The sequence below is a fragment of the Cottoperca gobio genome, chromosome 24, assembly GCF_900634415.1.
Source record: "Cottoperca gobio chromosome 24, fCotGob3.1, whole genome shotgun sequence".
Classification (NCBI taxonomy): domain Eukaryota; kingdom Metazoa; phylum Chordata; class Actinopteri; order Perciformes; family Bovichtidae; genus Cottoperca; species Cottoperca gobio.
Window position 1 is genome coordinate 15,401,124 of NC_041378.1, and position 26,674 is coordinate 15,427,797.

Below are 26,674 nucleotides of genomic sequence, written 5' to 3' on the forward strand. Positions count from 1 at the left end.
GAGGCTCTACACTTGTATTTGTCTACATGGCTGGCTCAGCAATAGACAACAGAATCTTTAGTCACCAAATTAAAATCCTAGTCCTAGTCTAGAAATGACTTTACTCCTGCCGAACACTGTTTACATGGATTTAAACTCTGTGTTCAATATTATTCAGCAGACTCAGGATTCTGAACTCGGGGCGGGGTTGCCCTCTAGTGGTTGGTTATAAGAACACAATCTCTACAGGCTTGTCGTAATGGCAGCCACAATGAAACTGAAGTACAATTTGAGATCTACCTCCTGCAATTAAACTGTCAAAACAGAGTAATTAAGTCATAGTATAACTTGGAACAGATTTCACAACTAAAAACCAATGAAATAAAAGCAATGCAGAGAGAGAGACGGGTATATTCAATTATACGAGTCACAGCTTTTGAGTCCTTGTATGAGTAACAGCAAAGGTTTTATTTGATTTTGCTGTCAGTTGCCTCCGTTGTCAAATCAAAACCAAATTTGTGTGTTGGAAAGGAATAGTGCTATATCTTCAAATGATAAAGATCTTATTTTAATCTGACTCAACGTATTGTTTTAAAGAAAAGAAATCTGTATTTATTCATAATTGAAAAGTCTTTTCCTGGTTGATTTTTCTAGTCGGTTGCTTTAGTTTTGAAAACAGAGATTTGGTTTGTGCGTGTGCTTCCCCCGTCCCTGGACTAACTAACCCTCCTCTTCAGGCAAGGGCCCTGAGGTTCTTTATGCCGGACAAAAGCTCAACGACAATGATTGGCACTCGGTACGAGTGGTCCGCCGCGGTAAAACCTTCAAACTCACTGTGGATGACGACATGGCTGAAGGTATTACTCCTGAGAAGCATTGTAACATATCCCTGACGTGCATGATCATCAAATATTTCTCTTGTTTTTTTCTGTTTTTGGGGGGGGTCAGGGGGGTTCTAATCTCTAGCTGCTGTTTTATACCGTGTCACTAAAGCTATTTAGTTAGATCTCATTAAACAAAAAACACACATACTGAAGAAAAACAATTCTCATACATATCAAAGTAAGATTCATTGTGTCTAATTATTAATAATCTAATAATTCTGACCTATTGTAAAAATGTATTGGTCTGCGATTTCACTATTTGTTTGAAAATGAGTCTTCTTCATGGTATTCATGCATTGGTAGAGTTATTGCATTAGCACGACACAAAGTGAAGCTGTGCTGTTGCTGGGTTAAGGTTAGGTCGCAGTATCTTTCCTCCTCTTTCACCCCTTCATCCCTCCGCTTCTTCTCCTTTCTCTTCCCTCCTCCGTCTCAGGTCAGATGGCGGGCGACCACACCCGTCTAGAGTTCAACAACGTGGAGACGGGCATCTTGACCGAGAGGCGCTTTGTCTCGTCTGCTCCCTCCTCCTTCATTGGGCATCTTCAGGTATAAAGTGAAATACATAAATACCATTTCAACAAATGTCCATCACTGATTCTCTGAGACTCATGTTCTCTATTTTGTAAGACATTTGCTTTACAATTTATTCACGACGACACCGTCTCTCCACAACTCTCCCGCAGAGCCTTAAGTTCAACGGTATGCAGTACATCGACATGTGCAAGAACGGGGACATCGACTTCTGCGAGCTGAACGCCCGCTTTGGCATGCGCTTCATCATCGCCGACCCCGTGACCTTCAAGACCAAGGGGAGCTACCTAGGCTTGGCCACTCTGCAGGCCTATACCACAATGCACCTCTTCTTTCAGTTCAAAACCACCTCGCCTGACGGTTTCATCATCTTCAACAGCGGAGACGGGAACGACTTCATTGCTGTGGAGCTGGTCAAAGGGTGAGTTTTATTCCTTGGCTTTAGTGCAGAGAGAATGTTTTTGTTTCTTAAAGCGTTATGAATTTAACTATCCGTCCCAAATCTCTGTTGCACCTTTTGTACGCCTGTAAAAGCACAATCATCATCCTGCAGCGAAGATTGTTTTTCTTTATCAGTTTAACTCTTATTAGTGTCAGAGCAACGTGGAGGGATTATGAGAGTTTTTCCATTATGGTTAATCAGTCTGCAGACATACTGCAACCACACACACACACACACACACACACACACACACACACACACACACACACACACACACACACACACACACACACACACACATCTACACTAACACACCCTGATGTGTTCATCTGCTGTGCTTCTCCTCTGCCAGCTTTATCCACTATGTGTTCGACCTGGGGAACGGGCCGAGCCTGTTGAAGGGGAACAGTGACAACTCACTGAACGATAACCAGTGGCATAACGTGGTCATCACGAGAGACTCCGCCAACACGCACACGCTCAAGGTGGACACAAAGTCTGTCACCCAGAATGTCAACGGAGCCAAGAACCTCGACCTCAAAGGTACCACATCGTTGCTTTCGGAGAGATTTAAATTGAATGCCTTCATGATGGAGGTCAAAGAAGATCATACAAGCCCAACAGCATCCCCAGCAGTACACGGACTTGAGACCCGAGTCATCACTCTTATACCTTTGACTTGACAAAATGAAAAAAGACTTGCAGCTTGACTTTGAATACAAACCCTAAAGGCTTGTGACTCAAAAGATTGTTACTGCCAGTCAGCTCAATTTCCTGACAGAGGATATACTGTAAGCGTTTTAATGAAACGTCCACGTGTTCATTTTTCACAGCAGACTCTGAGTAGCCCTGCTTTGGACAGACTACAGGTAATATCTGGATTTACCACATACAGATGTAAAGATTCTGTTGTTGTCAACATACAATGGATGTAAGCCTGCAAAGCATTCAGCGAAGACGTGACTAACGAATTGGAATTACTTGAGTGGTATTGAGCGTTTTCCCCTTAATGTTGAACCATTCCTTAAGTTAAGAATGGCATTCAACTTGGTGAAGGAGAGTTGATTTGTTTAGGACTTGAACAATGACTTTCTCCCTCCACTGGCTCCAGAGGACTCTGTGAAACACTGCTCTGGTCCTCAGGGATTGTTGAGTTGAGCAGCATGTTAAGAGATTCAGTATAACAAACACAATAATCTCAATCAATGTTTGGATATTTGCATCACAAGAAAGCGTTTACAGTTAAAGAGGTTTACTTAAGAAACAAAGAAATTGTTTTCACTTTTTTAAATAAATAATTATTCAAATAGTAATATCTTTGTATATTAAACTCACTCACTTACCTTCTTGCCCTACAGGTGACCTGTTTGTCGGAGGTCTGGGTCCCAACATGTACCAGAACCTCCCTAAGCTGGTGGTTTCTCGGGAGGGCTTCCAAGGCTGCTTGGCCTCAGTTGATCTCAACGGCCGTCTGCCAGATCTCATCAACGACGCCCTTTTCCGCAGCGGGCAGATCGAGCGTGGCTGTGAAGGTACAGATAGCCTGTAGCGTATGAGACTCATGACCTGCCATGTGAGATTTATTAGTCTAATTAGAAGGCTCCTCAGTAGCCCTTAAAGCCACTCGCTGGCATTGTTAATCCTGCCTATTTTCTTTTCCTTCGCCAGGCATTTGTCACATCATAGGAAAATACTTCAAATTTGTCTTTTAAGTTTTTTGGCTTGTTAACTTTTTATGTTGCATCGATATCTTTTTAAGTTAAGTGGAAGTACTAAAACTTGAAAAACCTAATTAAGAAACATCCTGTTTACCTTTATTATGAAAGAAAATGAAACTAAAAGAAAGCGTAGGTGTTGATTTTAGTTGTAGATATAAAGTTGCTACTTGCACTCAAACGTTCACCCCCCCTGCCCTTTTTCCTTTTCCTGCAATCTGCGTTTTAAGAAACTCTTGCTTTTTACTATTACATAACACAAATAAGATGCTGACGATTTGGTGTTTGTACTGTGACACACTAATTCATTTAATATTGCTGTTATTTTAATTACAAGTCAATCTGTTTCGGCTTAAGGCTCTTTCCATCTATATTAGATATTCTATATCATTATTTCTTTCCAATTAAAAATTCTATTGTGCCTATAAATGATGTTCCATGTGTGGCGCGAGCCTCTGCATGTGACCTCTAGAGGGCAGCAGAAGTTTAAGAGACGTTCAAAGTGCTGCACAGTGGCCATGATTTTCAAAATGTTTTATTAAAAGAATACCACTATGTAGGATCTTTTCCAGGAACTCAACCCTCGCTAACAAGCCAACAACGCTCCCCAATGTTGCACTCTGCCAAAGTGACAAACTTTGTACAAGTTTTACAAACACTAACAATACTGGTCCCTCACTAACCTTTACTCTTGTTTTCCGCTCTGCTCTGTTCTGTTTATTTTCTTTCTGCGCTAACAAAGTTGGTTTCACCAAAGCCGACCTGCAAGGTAGAGGGTTAAACTCAGCCTCTCTGAGGCCTGCTCGCCTGAAAATCTGCTGTGTGCAATGCATCGTGGGTGTCACCATGGCAGTAATAATTCATTGGTGCTGCGGAGGTGACTTGCTCTCTGAAAAGAAAAGGGAATACTAAGATAGAAAAGGGATAGGGACAAATGGAAGACACAACAACTTATTAAACAACCAGAATATATATCTTTTATAATAAAATGTATTATTATTGTGGTTATAACTGCAATTTGATAGTAAAGTGCTGCTGCAGTGTGAATGTATCCACACACATGTGTTTGTTTACTTTAGATTCTAGCACATGTAACTGTATATAGCAGGGAAAGTGTTTTTATAGAATGTTTTCTTATCTGATAACCACCAGGCTAGGTGTATCCATGTTTGATAAAGTTGCACAGATTTTGAATACACAGTATATTTAAAGGGAGTAAACAGTTGAGGTCTGATAAGTGATGTTCATACAGTACGAGTATATGGCAGGCAGAAACACATTACAGGCTGTAGCTGCACATCTACACGCAGGTACATCAGCAGCATGCTGACAGACAAACATCACTTTCTTCAGCTGAGTGTTTGTCAGAGAGCGAGTGACCTCCTGCTGCAACACTCAAAACGGCGACAGACGAGCACCAATGTGCGCATACAAACATGAGATTCACGCTGAGGCGATGCAGAAATCGATGTATGCGCACAGTGTCGATGATACCTGGTTGACTTCCATCACCGTGCATTGCACAGTAAACGCAATTTCAGCGGGCAAACTTGCTCTGTTCTCTACTTCAAATGTCTTCTCTTCACATTGTCTCGCACAAGACAATTGACACCGTTTACTTGCATTTGTCTGACATTTTATTTAATTTGAATTGATTTACTTTTGTTTGTTTACAACATGGTTATCAGAGGGGTTTCGGCCTCCCCCCACCCCCCGTGTCTGTCTCCCCCGATGGGGGAATTGTTTATCTCGTTATCTATGCCGTGAGCTTGTCCTTATCTGCATTCCCTCTCAGTACAAGTATTCAAAGGTAAGAGCTATGTGTGCTGTAGACTAATAGCAAACACACATCCAGCTTGACTTTGAATACCCTCCTCAACTCCTGTCTGGCTGAAGTGCATACACATGCACTACGTTTTCTCGTTTTCTCGTTTTCTCTTTCTTTTGTCCTCTGCTCTTCATGAATCCCGCCTGTCTAGTGTGTCTAATGTTCACCGTGTATCCTCGCAGTGAGAAAGATGTTTGGAAAGAAAATTGCCAGGGCCACTTTAATGTCATTTGTTTTTTAAACAGGTATTGTTTAATGGATTTTTTATCCATGAGTCATTTGTTAAAAGGTTATTTTTTTCATGTCTTGTCTTGCTTGTTCACAGAGGGAATGCAGCGTTCTAAGTTTTACTCTGATAAAACTTTTGTTTTTGTTTTTATTACTTGTTGGAATGATAAATGCATGTCCACCTGCACACACACTCTAAAAGAAGGAAATGAAGGGATGTTGACAGTGTCATCACATCAGCCCAGCTGTGGTACAATTTGCTGTAGCATGTCTCTACACGCAGATTAGAACTAAACTAGCATAGCATCCTTTACAGCACTTTTTACAGCAATTACCTCTAAGAAAACGCTGATGCTCCCACTGCTTGAGAAGCGTGCTGCTGATCCTGTGAAAAGCTGGCCGCCTATGTTTTGGCTTGCCACTGCGTTTGCCGCTTTACTCGCCATGAAACAGGATTCCCCAGACTGTTTTTAAAATGTGTTGTACTCCAGGTTGGGCTTCCTGTGGTGGCACTGTTTGCTCCTTGTTGTTTCTTCTAGGCCCACATGCTGTATATATCTATCTGTCAAGAGTGCACTTCTTTTGCATGGGTCCTGCATTTAGTCTCAGCAGTAGCTCTTACTGCTTTCTTGACTGTGCTCCTGTTGTATCTCTTTCCTTCACCCTCCCTCCCTTCCGCTATTGTCCAGGCCCGAGTACCACCTGCCAGGAGGACTCGTGCGCCAACATGGGTGTGTGTATCCAGCAGTGGGAGAACTTCACTTGTGACTGCTCCATGACGTCTTACTTGGGGACTCACTGCAACGATCGTGAGTACAATTTAAGATTTACCTGTACTTGGCTCGCAATGTGCGTTAAAGGAGCACTCGTGTATGTTATATATGTATCCTGTGGCTCTGAAGGAAGCTTTAAAAGTCTGAAAAAAGTACTCAAGTGACATCTCTTGGCTTGAACTTGGGCGTAGAACCTAAACGGTCCGGGAGAGTCTTACAAAACTCAAGTTGCATTATGGGAAGTTTAGGATCCAATTTCCAATCCAATTTAACCAGCGGTGGACTAAAGTACTCAGAACTTTACTTAAGTAAAAGTAGTAATACCACACTGTATATACTTGTTATAAGTAAAGGTCCCATTTCAGAATAATACACATTATATTATTTTATTGTAATTATTAATGCATTAATGTGTTCATCACTTTAATATTGCAGCTGGTCGAGGTGAAGCTTTTAAAAAATAAAATAAAAAATATTATTTGTACTATGTATACTGCTGGGTAGCTTGTGAGTTTCACCTCACCAAGGGATCAATACATTATTATCTTAAACTGTAATAAGACGTGATATTATACTTTGTATTATTAATCTTATTCTATATATCCAAAGTAACATAAAGTTAAATAATGTAGTGGAGTAAACAGTTAAATGTTTGCCTCTGCGATGTAGTAGAAGTGTAAAGCAGCAGGAAATAGAAATACTAGAGGAAATAAGTACAGCACTTCATTAAAAACATTAGTTACTCTCCATCACTGAGTTTCACCCGTATTAGGAAGTAAAAGTCAGGATATCTCAGACGCTGCTGCAGTAAAGTCCCTTTAACTGTATGGAATGCTGCTTTAACACATGTGCGTTCAGTCTACTCCACGCACACGCACAACTGTACCAAACTGCCATATTTCATTTGTATTACATAACCATATCCTGCGTATAGAAGTGCATTAAAAACACACATTATTATGATAACTCATAAAAAGTCCAAACACACAAATTGGATGCAACTATGGATCCGCTGCCTCCTCTATGCAACAGTGAGTACCACATCCTTGACTCAAGGACTCCGAGGCTACTTCACTCATGTGCTTATTAAGCCCTTGTCAGATTCGCTGCGTGAAAGTGGTGCTGAAAGCTTTATGTGATCTTTAAATGAAGCAACTGGGAGATGCCGGCAATTGTCTGAGGGTGTTTTTTCTTTTTTTTTTGCTGCAATGCAGGCAATTTGTCGTAGGAAATGCTTGATGTCCCGAGCTTTCGCGTTTTGGGTTTCGGAGTGAATGGCTGTGACTGATGATGTGTGTAAAATATCCACTTCTGCCTCAATTGCCTTTCCATAAACGCCCTTCAAATAGCTATCATAGAAGTCGAAGTGTGAGTGTATGTGTGTGGTATCTCTTATCCCCATGACGACAGGGGACTTCCCCTCAGTAATCACGGTTGGCGGTCTTTCATTTAGCGGTTAATAGTCGGGGCATACTGCTGCTGGGCCAGACTAATGAGGTGGTGGAGGCTGTTAGAGAGCCGCTCTCTGTGAGCGCTGGCATCCCCTAATCATCCAGACCTTTCTGATGTTAGACCTGGCTGCTGTGTATGACTTCATACCTCTCAAATTATTTTCTCTTTTTCTTTTTTTGCTTCTCACTCTCCTCTCTCCCCCCCCCCCCCTCTGCGAAAGATCATCTGACGAAATTGTGTCCACACTGGGCGAGCAATCGACTCCAGCTCTCACTTGGTGATGGGAGCTGTGTGTTTATGTGTTAATTAGTGATGAGACGCCCTCATTAATTCACTTCCTGGTGCTGCCCGGGATGACATGGAGGGAGGCTTCATTGATTTCCGATCGACACGGACATATTTCTTCTTGAAACACAGGAGTTTGGATAGTAACTTCTTTCACATCTCATGACACTGCAGGTTCAAGTCTTGGTATCCCTGTTGCTGGTTTTGGAGATAGATGTTCTCTTATATTGACTGGACTGCGTAGAACGGCATCTTTCACAGAGCGGTGTTGCTCTAAGTGGGAATGTTGTAGTTGATTCTCTCTTGGTATTCTTCTAAGCAATTTCTTTTCATTTCCGGTGCTCGAAATAAGCAAATAAGCAATACGGAGTGAAAGAGGATAAATGGGCAAAGTTTGGTTCACAGGAGTTAACATTTCAGTGCACACTCAAGTCTACATGCCCAACATAAGGCCTGTCGTTTATTTCTCTTGAATTGACCCCAATATTCTTATGTTGACTCGGATGACAGCCTGTGTCTGTGAGAGGTTCAGTGAGCTCAGCAGTGCAGTCACACACCAGCAGGTGGCAGTAAACCCACAAGCAGCGCCGCACACTGTCCCTCCGCACCAGGAGAAAATGAGATGCAATCCCTCGACCATGAAATCAGCTTTCCTGTTATTTTCCTCTCCTGCTTTGCCTCTTGTACTTCTCTCTCTCTCTCGCTCTCTTTATCCATCCCCTCACTACAAACACACAGCCCATCCAATTTCTATAGTTATGGATCATAGAGAGAATATTGTGCAATCTCCTAAACAATGCACAATCTAATGTGGTACAATACAATCATATTGCCAACAGTTTTATTGTCCGATTGAAGTAGCTTGATAGAAATGAAAACGGTGCACGCAGTCTTCGCCTTGTGTTCGCGTGTGTCTCTTTAGTACGACTGTGCGACTGCCTTTTATTCAGCGGGCGCAGCGCTGAGAGAGTTTTTAATTAACAATGTGGGATTGGAGCTTCTCCCTCTGTTTCTCTCCGTCTCTCCCTCTCTGATAGCTGGCAGCAAATATCAGTAATTGTCTGCTTCTCTGACTCCATCTCTACCCATTGTCCAAATGAAGAAACTTGAACAAAGTAAAGTGAACATTTCTGCCAGTGAAGCCTCTCGCAGTTTCATCTGTGCAGATTGTTAGCGTCGAGCCTCTGTGCCCTCTGCACTCTTCCACTGTAGCCAACAGGGCTGTAGGTGGCGGGAAGAGAAGAAAAGACAAAAACTATCTACACTCCTTCCATTTATTCTTGTGTACCCCTGCAGCCCGCACTCTGTCACTGCACACCTTTACTTATGGGAACAAGACACAAAGGAAATTTACAGGGCTCTTTTTGCACCGTACAGGCCACATTTAGAGCCACTCGGATAATCTGGAGGTACACATCATGCTGCACTGCTTAAAAAAGGGGTGTGGGGGGGTGGAGGAATGAGCTCTTTTTATAGCATTTTCATCCTGCTTGGTTCTGGCTCACTGCTTTTGTCATGCTCATCTCCATCTCCCTGTCGTCTCGTATCCATCCCCCTTTTTCTCTTCGCCTTCTCTCCTCCTCTCCCCTCCTCTCCGCTCTGTTATTTTCTGAGCGGACCTCTCCCTGTCAGGTTCTATGAATACAGCATATTTTCATTTAAATCCAAGGACATGGGAGCTGTGGGCCAAGCAGGAAGAGCAGCGGACACTCCTCTTCCACATCCAGAGCAATTACTCAACTTGCGTAATAGAATTATCTCTGCAAAGGTCGCTGCATTGTTCCACAGTCAGGAACATGGTAAACAAACAGAAATAAATAGTGAAGAAGAGAGAATGAAGACAGGCAACAGAACGCTGTTCGTCAGTTTGATGCTGGCATCAGTAATTGCTTAGATAGATTTAGTGATGAATTTCTCTGCCAGTGTATTGATCCAACCAACCCTCTGCTGCTGCTCAACCCAATGTCCTTAATTCACTTTTCAAGGCTTGCTCAGAGGGCTGTAACCATATCTGGCTAACTGCTTACATAAATGACACAGCGGCGGCATCGCTTCCTTCACTATATAAAGGAAAATAATCATGGCATTCGCCTCCTAGTCATTTTTTCCTTTTCTGTCTTTGGGGAGGGGAGCGAAGAGAGAGAGAGAAAGAAAAAGGACAAAAAGAGGTTTGGGGTTGAGGAACAAGCTGTGTTTGCTCTGGTCCACAATGTTCTGTTCAGTAGAAAATCAACAGTAATAACAGTATATTCCTCCTATTGACTGATGTGTCTGCTCAACAGTATTAAAACCAGAGATGGAAAGAAAAGGTAGCCACACAATGGTGCTATTCACTTTGACATGACCTCAATGATGAGTGAAGGTTTTAGAATGAAGAAGAAAATGAGAAAAGGCACACCAACACATGCACATGCTGCTGGTATCTATAGACCTCCTCATGAATACTGAAAGCGCTTTCATAGGGGCATTGAATAATTTAACCTGCTGTCCCTGTAAATGGGATTAAGTAGCTCGAGCTGGCTGGGCTGGCCAACAGGTGTTGGGCAGAGGTTAGTTGGCTATGAAGCTCTCTCCGGGAACCATGGTGCTTGGCATAGTTTCAGGTGGGCACAGATGTAGTGGCTGCAACTTTAGATAATACATGGATAGCTTTTTCGGCCAGTGAAATAATCAATATTAAGATTAATCAGGAAAGGAGAGCATTGACAAATAGACCTGCAATGTTTTCCTTTTTATTTTTCTTCTTTCAAAAGCTTATAGAAAGTTTTCTTACAGTATGTGAAAGTACCTTTTGGCTAAAGAGGGCTTATAAGTGGAGCATAGAAATATGAGAACATTTGCCTATAAATACCACAGGTAGATCAGAAATGGGCCAAAAGAGTTCCATAGAGATTGACTTTTCTTTCCTCAGGGCATCACCCATCCCAAAAGAGCACTTTGGAATGATCTTACTCTCTTTGTTGTAGTAGTTGAGGCAAATGTGTCGGCTAGAAAATGACATCACATGATCAGGTGGCTTGAACAGCCACTTAACAGCTGCTGGCGGTATCATCACAAAGGTACCTGTTCTGGATGAATGAGGTTTGCTGCTTTGAGGAAACTGCTCCTGTTGTTGTGTAGCTGTGGCTGGAGGAGAAGTGTAATTGTCCAACTTTATCACTTTATCACTTTATCACTCCTCTCCCTTGTCTTATGATATCTGTATTAGAGCCGGAGCTGCATGTCCAGCCCTTGGGGGGGGTCTAACGAGCTGCCCCGCTATTGGCTGATCAGGCTAATGATGCTTGCCAAGCACTGCATCATGTCACTGTGATAAGAGTGGATGTCGCTTGTGTCAATCGATGTGTCACTGCCGTGCTCAGAGCCGCGGTATAATTAGATATACGCAGCTCTGTGGAGCTTAAACGCCCCAGGGCCAGAAGAAAAGAGAATGTAAAACGGGTAAAAAGATGGAGGAGGGAGAGCGGGAGATGTTACTCCTCATGAGTCTCAATAAATGGGAGTTTGAAGAAATGTGCAGTTTTCAATATTTTTGGATCATTTGTTTTTATTTTCATATGTGAATATATTGCTGCCATTAGTCTTAATGCAGGATTATTTCCTGGTAGCCGCACTTCAATATTTCTATACAAACAATGCATCAAATGATTAATGTCACTTGTAATGACAAACCCCTCATTGTTTTTTGTTTTCTGGCCCACAACTCTGTTCTCATTAAAGGCGCCCTGAGAAATCCCCTGGTAAACGAGAAGTTAGTTTCCCTCGCCATTACCCATTGTGTGTATTCTTGGGGTCCAACAAACATGTTGAGTGCATTTCGTTTAAAACGTTGTTTTAAAAAAAGATTTGTAATCATGTGTGTTTACTAGCTAGTTGCTATATTTCTTGCTTCATTACCGCAACTAACTTCCAATAAGTATAATAGCACGAAAGCAAAGGCAGTATGTGAATTGAGCAGCGTGCGTGGCTCCATGGCCCTATTCACGATCAAAAACTTCCTAGGTTAGCTTTAACTTAATTTCCAAGTGCAGCAGATCACTATTTTCAGCGTAAAAGCTCTGATAACCCCACTGCACGCTACTTGCTCAGCACCAAATGGACAGAAACAGTTGCAGACTAACTAGTGAATATAGTGGAGGATTTATCAGCTAAAATAACAGATATTTTTTCCCAGAAGTTGGTGAAGAAGTGAATTCTGAAGTGAATATCGGTCCTAGTTAGGCCAGAAACAAGCACTTGTCTGCCTGTTAATAGTTACATTACTCACTTATTTGCTTTCTTTTTGAGAATGAGATAAGTATCAATCTTGTGTACTTTATGTGAGTACATCTAGATTGAGTCTAGATGGGATGTATTTAGCCTAGAAACTGCCTAGGTGCTGGAGCAGAGGGAAACTGCTCCACCACCTTACTCCCCATAAAACCACATTATGTCACTTCACATTTTATTTTTGTAAAAGAGTTACAAAATGAATTGATGTCTGTATTCATTAAATTAAATTATTTCACTTTGAACAGAGCCAGCCACTTCCCCCTGCTTCCAATCTCTATGCTAAGCTAGGCTAAACACGTCCTGACTCCCGCTTCATACTTAACACACAGACTTCAGAATGACATCTTTTCATCTCACAATCGGAAAGAAAGCAAAAGTTGTTGAACCATTCCTTTAGCTCAGACCAAGAACATTATACGAAACCTTATATTATAGTTGTTGCAACTAGGATAAGATGTGGAAGGTCTCCTACTATCTCTTGATACAACTCTTCTCAGACTTTCTTTAAACTGCCTCGGTGAACGAAAGAGAGAGATTTTGTATGGGGAGGGAGGGAATGATTGAGTTGAACACATTACAGACATTTACGATGAGGGGCATCCATCTGTTTTGGTGCCAGGCGGGTAACCTTGAGGCAATCGGAGCGTTCCCAGCACCCATCCTGGCCCTCATAGGCTGAGAGCTCCGCCACAGACACATCCATCAACACATGTTCCTAGACACATTTCAGGAGCAGTGGCAACACATACAAATCACCCAATCAATACCTTGAATGTCTCGCCTGAAGTTCAAGGTTTTGGGCTGGAACATGTCTTGAGTAAGAGCAGTCCGCACGCATGTTTTCTTTTGCAGTTGTGATATTTCTTTTTGCTCTGGACTTTCATTTGTACATGTCTCTTTCATCATCTTTCTCACCTGTTACTGTGTTTTAGATCTGATGTTCCAGTAAAAAAGATCAAATAATCTTTTCTGGTAACCGTTTGTTATCTTTGGTAAAAACAACTCCACATTGTCATGAGAATGTGTTCAAATTCATGCTGTAGTTTTGAAAAGGCCACACAAATAGAAGTAATTTGTCATTGACAGACAGCATCCTCTGCACTCAATTGCACCAGCGAGTACACACAATACAATTTAGATGTGCATGGATCAAAAATAAAGGTGAGTTTGTCTCTTTCTATCAGTCTATTGTTCTTGTTGCACTCCCCCTCCTTTCTCTCCTTTGTCTCCCAGCAGTGAGGCTGATAGGTAGTCATCAACGGGTAGGGAGCTGAACCACTCAAATCAGACTACAAAGAATAAAGCTCTCTGTACGGCACTTACAGTAGGTTACTTCATCAGAAACGAGGGGCACTGGATCTACCAGCCCGTTTGTATTCATCTCAAATCAGAAGTCAATCCAACTGTGTCTCTGACTGAATTTCAACAAGTCCAAGGCTTAGATAGACTTGATGATAAGCAATAATATATGTCTGACAGACACCTTTCAACACTTCTACCTTACAGGCAGGTTTTTAAATAGTCACACTGACCCTTACCTGGTAATTTCCATAATCTGGTCTCACAATTAGAAGGTATAGGTGTACCCACAGGGCAGTCATGCTATTCATTGAGTTTAGTTGCCATAGTGAGGTCCCTCATCGGAAGGTTGAGGGATGTAATGGTTCAGCCCTTCGAGCTAGAAATAAAAATGGCACTGTGTGATAGCTTATAGCCATTATTTTTTTACAATTAAAGGGCTTTCAGCTGAAGAACCCTGTGTTGCTTCTGAAGGGCACTCGTATAAGGAATGCGCTCCCGTGCAGGGGGCCAAGATGTCCAGTCTCCATCAGATGAAACTGATTGTTTTCATCAGGTGAAGACATTTCAAAGGCAATTACTTCTGACATTTTTATTTCCAAAGCGAACACGCAGTCCACTTTCACTCTGTAAACACACCTGAGTTCAGAGGAGAGATCTTAGGAGCACTTTAAAGTCTTGTCGTCCATTTTGAGATTGATTGTCCATTCTTGACCTTGAAAACAGTAGCTGATCAAAAGAAATGTATTACAAGGCTATTGTCGTCATTTTTGAGATTTCATACTTTCGAGAAGTCTGCTCATACTCCGCTGGCTCTTGGTGAGAAATGGGCATGACATTTGGTTGTGATATTTAATCGATTTAGCAAATGATTATTCTGTTTGTTTTTCTATAACTTTTAACAAATGGTCTACTCAAAGTTTGGAGTAAATACCCAACATATTGGCTCAAACTCTTTTTACTACTTTTTAATTGTTCACAATTGTAATTTAGACCTTTAAAATGCCTGTTACAAATCTTATTCATAGTTGGCCAGCGGTTCAATCCCTGGCTAATCTTGTTCTTATGTAAAAGTGTCCTGACGGTTATGCCAGTGTCTTTTAATAGCAGCTCTGCCGCCATCGATGTGTGTGAACGAGAGGCAAATTATAAAGGCCTTTGTCGGCTAAGGAGGAGAAGCTCTATTTTAGTACACTTCATTTACCATATAAATGCACTGTGAGGGATACGTTGGCCCACAGGTGTATTACTAGAGCTGGGTACCGTGATTTCAAATGGTAACCAATACACTCCAATGTAAGTTTCTGACTGAGGGCATAGACTGAAAACGTTTTTCGGGCTTTCAGTGTTTTTGTGCCCATGGAACATGAACACTAAAGTGTTGATAGAGATGTCTTCTGGAGGATTACCTCCGGCCAACTTCACAAATGATGTGAAAATATTCTACTTTTATTGAAACGTTTCCATTTTTATTGGACCCAGTGGATCAAATTCTGATATTAATTCAAGTGGATTCATAGTTTTACAGCCGTTCCTTTAGAGAGCATACTTAGTTGTTTAACACCCACAAAGTATTCTTTTGTCGTTAACAATGAGGGGATAAAGTAACGGATTGAACAATTGAGTCCACCATCCTGCAGGCTGAATTACTTAAATATGCTTTCTCTTAGCCCTGTCACAAGAAATGGGAAAAAGCAGTCAGAGAGACTCTAATGGAAGGTATCCAAATTCCTTTTACATCATTTTCTGGTACTCACTTTACTGGGGGTGTTTACCCATCTCAGTAGCTCAAAAACACACAAACTGGGGATGACGCATGTTGAGAGACTGACGTCCAAACTGTATTAGTACAGCATATAAAGCTGAGAAAGTGCTTAATGTTCTCCTGATAATTATCAACCTCTGACTCAAAGTTTCTGCGCCTCTCTTTCTCTCTGTCCATCCTGTCTTTCTGCCACTTTGCTTCACACTGTTTGTTTTTTTTATTCCTTTTTCTCAGCCTCATTGCTAGATGCCTGCAATTTAAGTGTCAGCAGCTTCCTAGTTCATCACTTAGCCCTCCACAGATGGTACTCGTAGACTTTCACGATAGATTGTACTAACTTGCTCTCGACATTTGCAGCCATAGCCTACAGATTTCCCACCTGTCTCTATAGGAGCCATCAATGCAACCTCTTTGATCACTTTATTGCTGTCTGAAGTGCAGACAGGTGCAACCTATCATAAACAACCTAGACTGCTTGATCTTTATTGACTACAGATCACAGATGGGGACATTTCTTTTTGTTGGCAGAGTGTTTTGTGCTAAATGACAGTTGTACTCTCTAGTGTTGAAGATAATTTGACTATATACTAAAACCCTTAAGAGGTCCAGAAACGTTACATATCTATACAAAATTGTTCATCTCAATTCTCTAATCTAATCCTAACATTTTAAACATACTTGATTATTTGTCTTTAGCAAAAGTGCATTTGTTATTGATTCAAGGTTTGTTAAGTATGGCCTCTGTAAAGCTCCGGTTACTTGTCCTATGATTTAAATGATTTTAAATACAACTCACTAGTTTCCTATTATAATAGTGTTTCAAACACCAAGTGGCTCATCTTCAGCCTATTTGAGGAAACATGGCATAAAAAAACAGCTCTCAAAAGGTCATCATTCATATTCATTATACAATGGGCTGGGTGAATATGTAATTCTGATTTGCTCAAGGGTTGTTGATTAATTTAACAGCACTTATCCACAAGTCCTTATCCTTCCAACTCTCTGTACTCTTGAATTCATGACCTTGTTCAGACGTTCTCTGTAAAGATATTATCATGTAGGTAGGCGCCAGTCAGCAGATGGCTGCTGCAACATAGAAAGACGAATTTGTGCCCAAGCTAACGCTGGTGGTGCAAAGTCTCTACTGACTTCTGTCGTTTTGTTAACGTGAAACGTCCACGTCAAGATTTAGGAGCTAATAAATTGCGTTGGAAAACAGGAATACACACAGCCTGTTATACACCAGCACAGAATGTTTAGCTAACGATTAGGTGGTAAAAAATTGACAGTGATAAATGTGTGACACAGAAACACATTTACTAATCACAGCAAGTTTGAAATAGGGTTGTGTTTGAGTTACTTCTCACCACCCCTTGGCACTTTCACAGGTTATATTAAACTGTCTTTGCACGTAATTTAATTTGAAGGGTGCCCAGTTTCCTTCCTGGCCGTGTGGAGTTTCCATTTTTAAAAAGTCTGATTGATGTGAAGTTTCAAATGTTTCCCAGAAAATAATCTAAATCTGTAGCAGCAATTGTCCAGATCATTGATAGCCCTCTTATCTCTTAGGCAATTAAAATAAACAAGTTGAACCTGAATGCTTGTTCAATCATATTCACAGCTGGAATACAGCAATGTAGCCCAGTGACAGCCCTGCACACAATCTACAAGCAGCCTCTAACTTTGCTTCTCAAAGTTAACACACCTTTTTTTTGCTTTCCATAGTTCTCTCTCTCTGTCTCTCTGTCTCTCTCTCTCACACACACACAAAGTAGGACACTGATGCCATTTAGATTAGTGTCCCATGTGACCAATGCTGACATGAATTTGCTGTGTGACAAGGGACCCAATTACAGCAGAGGGCTGATCGTCCATGGACACACCGTTTCAAATTGTCTCCCAAGCGTCAAGCAGGGAACAGGAAAATGTGTAACTGTGAATGTGCGCCTAAGTGTGTATTTTTACGTGTGTGTGTATGCTGCTGTAACTGTGTCACTGTGTGTACACATCTGCGGGGGAGAGGCTAGGATAAACAGCCGGGTCAAACACATCACAGAAACTGTAAACGTAATCCAAACTGACTGCTGTCAGTCTTGAGATCCCCAATATGAGTCATAAGCTGACACACACAGAAATGCACAGACTTTAGGTGGTAATGTGGTGCCAGCCTGCTTCTTCAGTCTTGGTTAGTGTCTAAGCAACTTTTTTGAAATAGAAAAACAAGAAAAGGGTTCATGACCTTGTCTTACAGTATCTTTAGTTTAGCTTTATCTTTACAGATGCAAGTTATTACTTTAAGTTACATTTCAAATTGTAATGATTGAAGCTAAAAAGCAATCTAATGAGGAATTTCCAAAGGTCACTGTGATGAGGTGTAGACACACAGCAGAGGTCTTCTGTGTATATCATTTTGTATAACATCTCCCTTGCTATAAGTCTTTCTTCTGTTTGACAGCTATCTTAACCAAATCAAGCTCAGTGAATTGATCTGCAGGCCTTAAAATGGGAGACAGATAAAGACTTAGCACTTCCTGTGGTGACATAATCAATTATAATCAATCTTCCTCGGCTGAAACTGTCCAGCATGCGTCTGACTTAGACTCTAGTGTGTGTCGTGCGTGTATTTATGCATGCATCTGTGTTTATGCGTGTTTTCCTTCAGCCTGTTGTCGTGTGCCTTTTTCATTTTTTGCGTGCGCACATAAGCAGCCGTGCTGTCTCTGTTTTATCCCAGGCTATTTTCAAACATTGTTCTCTTCAACACGCACTCTCTCCTCTGCCCCACTTCTTGAAATGTCTGCGCGGCATCGTGAACCCCACACTCGGCAAGTACCGTTTGTTTTCCCTCGTCTGCGCCCTGGCTTTGGTGAATCGAACCTCCTTCTCGCTGAAACGTCGACCACAATAAAAGTATCTCCCATCGGCGGGGTAATCCTTTTGGATAGCTTTGCGTGCATATTTGAAGCAGGCTTGGGGGACACACTGGGATGTCAAATGTGCCGTCCTGGCATGAGACAGAACAGCTGAGAGTGCCAAAAAATTCTTCTCCCCCCTCCCTTCGCTTATCTGTAGTTTCATACTGAGCTGATTCACCTGAGCCAGGCTGGGTATTTGTTTGTTCAAAGTGAATATTTTACAAAGAATGGTGCAGGTATTTTGCTCAGTTAGTGGTCGACAGTGATGGTGGTGGTTTCCCTCTTCATTGTTCACCATGTAGTGTGTTTTGAATGTGTGTGTGTCAGTGAGAAGGCCGCGGGCTTTTGCCAGCCCATTACTCCCTCGCTGTTCTGCGTGTGTGTGCGCCAGTGGACTGTGTGTTCAGGCCTTACTGATTGTTTCTTCATCGTAGGGACCCTCATTACTGCCTCCACACTGTCGCAAGCATCTGCTTCCCTCCCTCCCTCTTTTCCTTCTCCTGCCATGCGCTGTAGTCGGCTCCAAGCATGCAGCTCTGGTCCGACATGGAGGGAGGAGAGAGCGGCAGAAAAGATTGGAAAATGCATAAAGAAACGAGACATCAAGTAAGGGAGAGAACACACATTTGGGAACACGGAAGGTGGGAACAAGCAAGCGTGTCGGAGCTGCCAGTTTCAGCGGGCTCCTGCCGGGAAAGCAGACATCTGATCCGGCGCAGAGTTAGTCATCTTTGGACAGAGATCGGTCTGTGGTCATGAGTCGACCCTTTGCCCAGCAGGGCCTTCACCCCCAGGGCCTCCCCCCCGAGAGAGAAGCAGCTTTTACAGAGATGTTTTGCACTGCCCATCGAGGGAAGGAGGGAGGTCAGGGCTTAAAGAGAGAGAAAGTCTGTGTGAGGGAGACAGAAAGAGAGAAGGCATAATGAGTGTGTCAAAATTAGCCTGGCTCACCCAGAGAAAAACAGCAGTATGTGTTACTAATGATTTGTTCCAGTAAAGCCCGGTGAGAGGGAAAAAACAGGAAAGGGCACAAGAGGCAGAAAATGAAGAAGAGGATGGAGAGAGAGACTCTTCTCACAGCAAAAGTGAAAAAAGGGTTCTTTCTTTTTGTTTTCAGGGATTACAGTGACAGGCAGACACTCGAAAGGCTCCGTTTTGTTAGCACTTAAGGGCTTGGAGGCGTATAGATCAGAGACGAAGATGATTAATACCCCTATTACATCAAATATTGATTTAGATATTAAGAAAATTATCAGCTACATTTTACCCTAATAGGATTACAATTAATGTCCTTATAATCCTAAAAGTCCTTCCTTTACCAAGACGTACAATATATAGAGTTTACCCCACTGTAACAGTTTTAGACACAAACAAACTTAATGCTAATAGATCCGGCATGGCAAGATGTTTTGCCACACATACAGATCCCACCACGTACATATTTTAAGAGAATACTTCTTTCTATATGAGCAGCTGTGGACTGGAGTGATGGAATGTCCTCTATTTTAAACATGAGCTCTTAAAGCTACGACAAGATAATTATTTAATGACCTCAAGGTGAAAGCCATCCATTATCACATCTCCAGCTCGGCATCGCTTTCCTCTGCCTTCGCTGTGGCTTTGCTCTGTTTAACATGGTCTAATTCTTCAAAGATGTAAAATGAAAGTGATTAAACTTCCCCGGAGATTGTTTTGCTTCCTTTGTTTGCAAAGATACAAACCCTCTAGTGTGTTTAGCATCATTTAGCATTCTTTAGCACCCTTCAGATCTGAGAAGGAAAAATGGAGCTGGAGGGGAGGGGGGGGGGGGGGGGGGGGGGGGTTTACGTATGAATATTTTTATAACTGTTAAATCACAGTTTCAGTGCACTAGCTAACTGTCACATGCTACAAATGCCAGGTTTGCAGGTGTTCTTCACACAACTTGCCATATTTTCTCGAGAGTTATGATGAAATGAAACATTAATCTGCCATGTGCATTTGCCCGTGTACACACTCTTAAATTCATATTCATGGCAGTAGATCGATGTTTTATTACCTGTATATTATTAGCCCCACCGCTATTGGTAACGTGATGCATGTTGTGGGTAATTTTGTTTGTCAGAGTTGCATTGATTAGTGCGTCTCAGGCTCTCAGGAGGATGATGGCAACCATTAGCTTGGACTGTGCTCCTTCAATAAAATAAAAATAGAGAAAAGTGAGAAATCAAAAAGCAGGGATGGAGGTATAATGAGGGTTAATGTGGAACAGGTTAGAGGGCGTCAGACATAATGGCAACATGGCGTCATCATTGCTGTATGAGTAACCTAAGAATACATCAAGTATTGAAGATTTATGATTTGTTAAGTGACCTTAATCATAAGTGTTGTTTCTAATAACTGAGGTAATAGAATACATTGGTTGAGCTATATATCCAGTGAAAAGTGTCCCATCTAAATACATTGTATAGCTAGAGTGTCTCTGATGCACCTGCAGCACTATTAAAACTCTACAGACAGATTTATGTGGCAGAATAGGCATTTCACATTATGGTATGTTAATAATTGCCGACTTTACAGAGGGTTTTTTTTTTGCCAACAATGCAACCTCAAATCTTTATCTCTGTTTCTGTCACATTTGTGTGTTCCAAAAGTGGGTGAGAGATTTGATTTTGTTCCCTTTTACATCCTGAAGATTGGCATTGCAATTACACACCCCTGCAATCGTGTAAAAAAAGAACCTCCTGGGTTAAGGTGTTTTGGCCTTCTACCTTGTGAACTAATGGATTCCTCCTCTCCTATCTGCCTTTCATCTGATAAGTTTCAGCAAGTTAGCATAATCAGCAACAAGTGGTTTACTGAAAGCCATTGTCAGATTTGTGGATAGAGCAAAGACTGGCACCATTTCTTTTAATGGTACAGAGTCTGATTCCCACTGGGGCGACCAGTGCTTAAATGATATTCCTACATGGTACTGTAAGTCACTTTGAATGAAATCCCCCAGTGAACAGCATAACAAGTGATGATTTGGTATCTCCAGTGGGCAGTGCTGCCATCTAATCCTCTCTCATCACGGAGGACATCCCTGGCTGTTGGAATATTCCAGCGATTCCTTAATCTCCATCTCTGTGATCCTATAGTTTGAGCAAAGCCACCCAGCTTCTCCGATCACATGCTTAGAGACTTCCTCGAGAAGCAGCAAAAAGTTTCCTCCATTGCAGCTGACTTAGGTCTTTTATTGTTGGAACTGTCTCATCCTTCCTCTCTACTTTTCCTTATTTCTTACCGTCTGTTTTCCATATTCAATTTCACTTCACAGGTGGCAGACGCCAGAGACTGCACTGTATATATTTGTCCTCAAAGTGTCACATGAGCTGGTTTGACATAAGTAGATGATTCTCACTTTGCTTTGCCTGTAAATGCAAATTAATGCACAAAAACAGCCAATTTGTCAGGCTTAAGCTTGTAATATGCAGTATGAATGTTGGTGGTTAGTTTCAGCAGCATTGGGATAACTATTCTAATTCTATTTCTTCAGCCATGTGCTGCTGATGTAAAGCTAATTGAATAGAAGACAAACACTTGTACACAAACAAACACTTTGTTGGTGCCGCGGTGTCACATTGCTGACCTCCACAGCTTACATCATGATGCTGACCTTCTGCTAACTGCCCCACTGTACAGTACAATTAGGGACATAATTTGTGGGATGCTCAACAGAGTCAATATGCTCTTTTTCTGCTCCATTTCTGCTCGCCTCCTCTGTGAATCATCGGCGTCGTTATATAAATGACTTTAAAACACATTGCGACACCATCAAGAGAAATTACGTACGATTCCTGAGTCATGCCTCATTTAATGGGCTGGCTGATTTTGCAGCAGTGTTGCTATCCATCGCATGGTCTGTGTCCCCGGGACGTGTTAGCCCAGCACATGGCGTGTGTGTGTGTGTGTGCGCGCGTGTGTGTGTGTATTCCACACTGTGTATTCTAGAGAGACGGGTTTGATGTGTGTCTGCACAAGCTTCCAAGTGTGGTATGTAAATCTCTGTGTATGAGGATTAAGCGGTTGAGGTTGCTGTGAATTACTGCTAAATTTCAAGACCCAAAGGTTAAGTCTATCCTATTGCTTCAGGATAGTTCAATTTATGTTAGTGAACACTTCTGGCCTATTTACCCAGAAATAAATACCGTTGTGCAGCTTTGCTAACAAGGAATTTATAAAAATGAAAAGGTGCAAGCCCTTACGGGGATTTCATGGAGATATAAATGAATAGAATGAAACTATTGGGGTGTAAAAGTTCAACTCGATAACACTATTTTTATGCTATATTTCCTACTAGTTTCTTCAGTTTCTTACTCTTTACAGGCACTGAAACAATAGAACCTCTCGAGGTCTGGTTAATATTATGTTGAAACAATAACAAGCTTTACTTGTAACTCTCTGAAATGAAAATGTGATGTAAAAAGATAGGTTACTTTGGAGTGCTGAGACTCATCCACGGCTTTATTAAGTGTGCAGAAGCCAGGGGATAGATAACGCTGTGGAAGAGATCGTTCTGTGATAGCAACTGATATGTCACATAAAGTGGGCTGTTTGTGTGAACACAGGCAGTGTATGTGATAATAATAGGAAAGAACAAAAGCAGTAATATACGCCGCACATTCTCTTCTACACAATTTGTAGTGAATACATTCACTGTGTTGTACTTGAACAATTTAAGTTTTAGAGTTCAGAGCACTTTACAGAATTGAACTTTTCAATTGTATCAAACCAAAATTCTAAGTCATGTTTTTATTATGTTACCGTGTAAAATGGCCAGCTTCATAGCTTCACGCTCTAAAAATATCTATTCAAACGCATCAACCTTTATCTTAAAATAGCAAGTCGGTAAAGTTTTAGGGTCAATTAGGGTTTCAGTCAGGAGACTCACCCATCACATTTGGTGGTTGCTGCTTCGTCACCCAGGAACCCCCCCATTATATTTCTGCAGTCTTCTGGTGCCAGTCTAGTTTCAAGGAGGCAGCAAACAGTAAATTCAAATTCAGGCTTCAACAACCTCCCCAACTATTGGTGATGTTGCTAAATGCATGTGTTTAGCTAGTAATGCAGTCTCATGTGTTTTTCATCAATCAGCCAGTATCCCAACAAATGACATGACAAAAAAACAAGATAAATACATTTGATTCAGAGATTCACGGTCCCCAGATGATGGTTACCAATGACTTTGATGATCCCCCCAAGTTTCCATCTAGCACCAGTATTGGTAGTATTTCTGTATCTCAGTATAAGATGGATTTCCAATTTATTTTGTACAAGCATTCATGTTCCCCACAACACTAATGACATTCAGCCTCAGCAGTCTCTACCATTGGCTTTAGACTCTTAGTCTTGTTATACAATGAATGGTCAGGACTCAGTTGAAGGTTAAGCAATTTTCAAACGGTGAATGCATTTTTGATTTCTTTATATATCTTTGTTTCTCAACAGAAGAGATAACTCGGGTCTTAACTATTTGCTTTTTGCTTTTCCAGTCTGAACTCTGAAGTTACTTTTGAGATGTCAGTAAGGATTCAGTAGAGATAAACTCTATGAAGCCTTTCAAACGACAGCCTTGCTATTCATTTTAGCTGCACCATGTTCCTCCCCTATCTTTTCTGCCATCCCACTTCGACAACAGCACATTCCCCCTTGCTGGGATATGTTGTGATATGAGATGAAAGAAGCTATTCTCTTTTTTTTCTTTTTCTCCTCTGATGTTCGCCGCTTCTCTGGAAGCCTCTCATCATTATGTAGTTTTTCTGGTGAAACCATATCTGTTTTATTTGCGTGTGTCTGCGTGTGTGTGTGTGTGTGTGTGTGTGTGTGTGTGTGTGTGTGTGTGGGGGGGGGGGGGGAGGGGGGTGCTTGTGCATGTGCACGTACAGAATTACAACAGCGTCACATGCTCATGTAAACTCCAGCGGTGACGATCGACAGCTAAGATAGATAATCGCACAGGGATGCAAGTCAGAGTGGGGCCATAAGGAGGGAAATGATATGTTTAATACATGGAGATTTGACGGATTCAAAGCGTGGTGACACATTATTCGCCACTTCTTATCTCTCTACATAATAATGCTGGCAGAATATGTTATGAACTCACAAACTTATAGCTGCAGTTTGCCTTCCATAATGTCAATGAATTGTCCTGACATTAATACGGTGTACATTCTATTAGTCACAAAACGTCTGATTTAGAATGGCTTCCTGTAAACTACGACACTAACATTACCTCAATAATGATTTATATTTTGGAAAAATGTGCTTCCAGATCACATCATTCTCATCCGCTGTGCATTGAGTGGCACACCATGCTCCCTGGGAACGACTTTAAGATTGATTACTCCTCTCGTTAACAAACTTCCACTTCCCCAAATTACATTTACCACGCTATGTAGAAGTTTTGCATGCTTAACAATTGAGATTCAGTTCCTTGAGTAACAATGCCACATAACACATTGCAGCATTATCACACATCAGGTTTCTATTTAAGGTAGGAAGCAAGGTGAGTGCAGTATATATTTCCCTCTGTTGAATCAGCTGTGACCCTTATCCAAACCCAGCGTTATGCTGATTGGGCCCCAACAGTGTGTTCCTGACGGAGCTGCACACTCCAATCATGAGGGCAAACCTATAATTCTAACTTCTGAGTTCTGTGGACTTTGGTGCGTGCAGAACAATTCTGTGTACGTTTGTGTGTTTGTGCACGGGCACATAAGTGGCGGTTATTACATGGCTGTGTCCCCACCATTCACTTTCAGGGCAGAGGGGCGTCTACCGTCTCATTTTGGTCAGCACCCCAATCAGACCGCTCAGGCCATTCCCTCCCTGGTTAGCTACCCAGGAGGCGCGTGAAAACTGCGTATGTGTGACTTTGTGTTTGTATGTGTGTGTCTGACCTCTACATAACCCCCCCTTCTCTCTTAGTATCACACACACCTCTACGAACTACATTGCCAATCTGGACGAACATTCATCATTTCCATATTGTGGCCTTGATGAGAAAGGGTTTAATAATACATGTGCAAAGAGATAAAATCAGGGGATAGAAAATTAATATTCTCTGGGCTTGTCAGGCTCATTTAAGCAAGCCCTGTGTTTCGTTGTGTGGCCTCTGACACAGATGATTGCGTGGGCAGCTATGCAGTTTTTCCTCATAATTACTTTTCGCCACGCCGCTCTTGTCCATTGTCAGCCTCAATAAGGTAGAGGTCTGTGAAAAAGAGAAAGCGAGACAGAGGCAGAGATGTAGCCTATGGAGCATGGCTTTTTCTTCTTCTTTTTTGTACCTGAACCCTAGAACCAAACACAATCCTGTTCTTTAAAAATATCTCAGAGTGCTTCTCTCTCTCCGCTACAACTCCTTGTGCCACAGTGGGACCAAGTGATATGTCCAGTGGCAATAACTAAGGCTTAATCTGCTGCAAGATTCATGAAACTAATTAAACCCTTCAGATTTACTGAACTAATTAAGTAAGTACTGTCAAAATATCAAGATTGGGTTGTTTCAGGCTTTGCACAATAACTCATAGAGTTTTTACTGAGTTGTGCTTTACTTAGCAGGAAAAACAAAATGCCATCAATTGACTTTTGCCGTTGGAATCATTTGCAAACAGCCTCACGCATACTGATGCATTAGGTTTTCCACAGTGCCGGCGTCATGGCAAGGGACCAACTCTTTGATGCAGACAATTCCAAGGTGATCATACACAGGAGTACATACACAGACACTCCCACAAGCATATATCAAGACATACATCGCTCAGGGATATACTGTATACTTACCCTATATATAATTCACGTGCCTGGCCGCTTCGCCCCACTCTCTGGGCTTTAGCTCATGCACGGCAAGCGAGCAAACAAATAATAGGATGCTAATTTACTTACTAACGTGACAAACACCCTCCACACTTATCTATTTTACTCTATCTCACTCTTTCTCCACAGCAGATTTAAAGCCAAAAAAATAGGTCTAGGAAGCATATCTGTGCGCAAGCCAGAGTCATTTTAATTGAGCGAGCTGAGCGATGAGCCTACTTGGAGGTGCTTTAATTTGCAGCGATGGCTAAACAGATGTAGCATCATAAAGTAATGTAATGGATTCCCCCTCACCCACCCCCTGGCTTAAAAAAAGGGACACGAGTATAATAATAATATAATAAACCCGGCTAAGTGATGGGAAAGAGGACTTTCCACTAGAAATACTTAAGTAGGATCACTATATTTTGGGTTGACTCAGTTGGTAAATACTGAAAGCCTAAAAAGTGATGATTGCCGGATTG

The 26,674-nt window shown here is 41.7% G+C and overlaps 2 protein-coding genes across 8 annotated transcripts in view; both read left to right on the top strand.

Moving 5' to 3' along the window:
• LOC115003692 (poly(A) polymerase type 3-like) overlaps positions 1-26,674 on the top strand; it is a 981,812-nt gene that overhangs the window by 545,994 nt on the left and 409,144 nt on the right. The gene's annotated exons all lie outside the window — the stretch shown is intronic.
• Positions 1-26,674, top strand: part of nrxn3b (neurexin 3b) — a 270,213-nt gene that overhangs the window by 108,594 nt on the left and 134,945 nt on the right. For all 7 annotated transcript variants that reach the window (XM_029425564.1, XM_029425568.1, XM_029425567.1 and 4 more), the window contains 7 exons: positions 717-836; positions 1,300-1,412; positions 1,550-1,818; positions 2,192-2,382; positions 3,198-3,371; positions 4,297-4,323; positions 6,300-6,419. In XM_029425564.1, the coding sequence (XP_029281424.1) occupies positions 717-836; positions 1,300-1,412; positions 1,550-1,818; positions 2,192-2,382; positions 3,198-3,371; positions 4,297-4,323; positions 6,300-6,419 (1,014 nt within the window). The remainder of the gene's footprint in view (positions 1-716; positions 837-1,299; positions 1,413-1,549; positions 1,819-2,191; positions 2,383-3,197; positions 3,372-4,296; positions 4,324-6,299; positions 6,420-26,674) is intronic.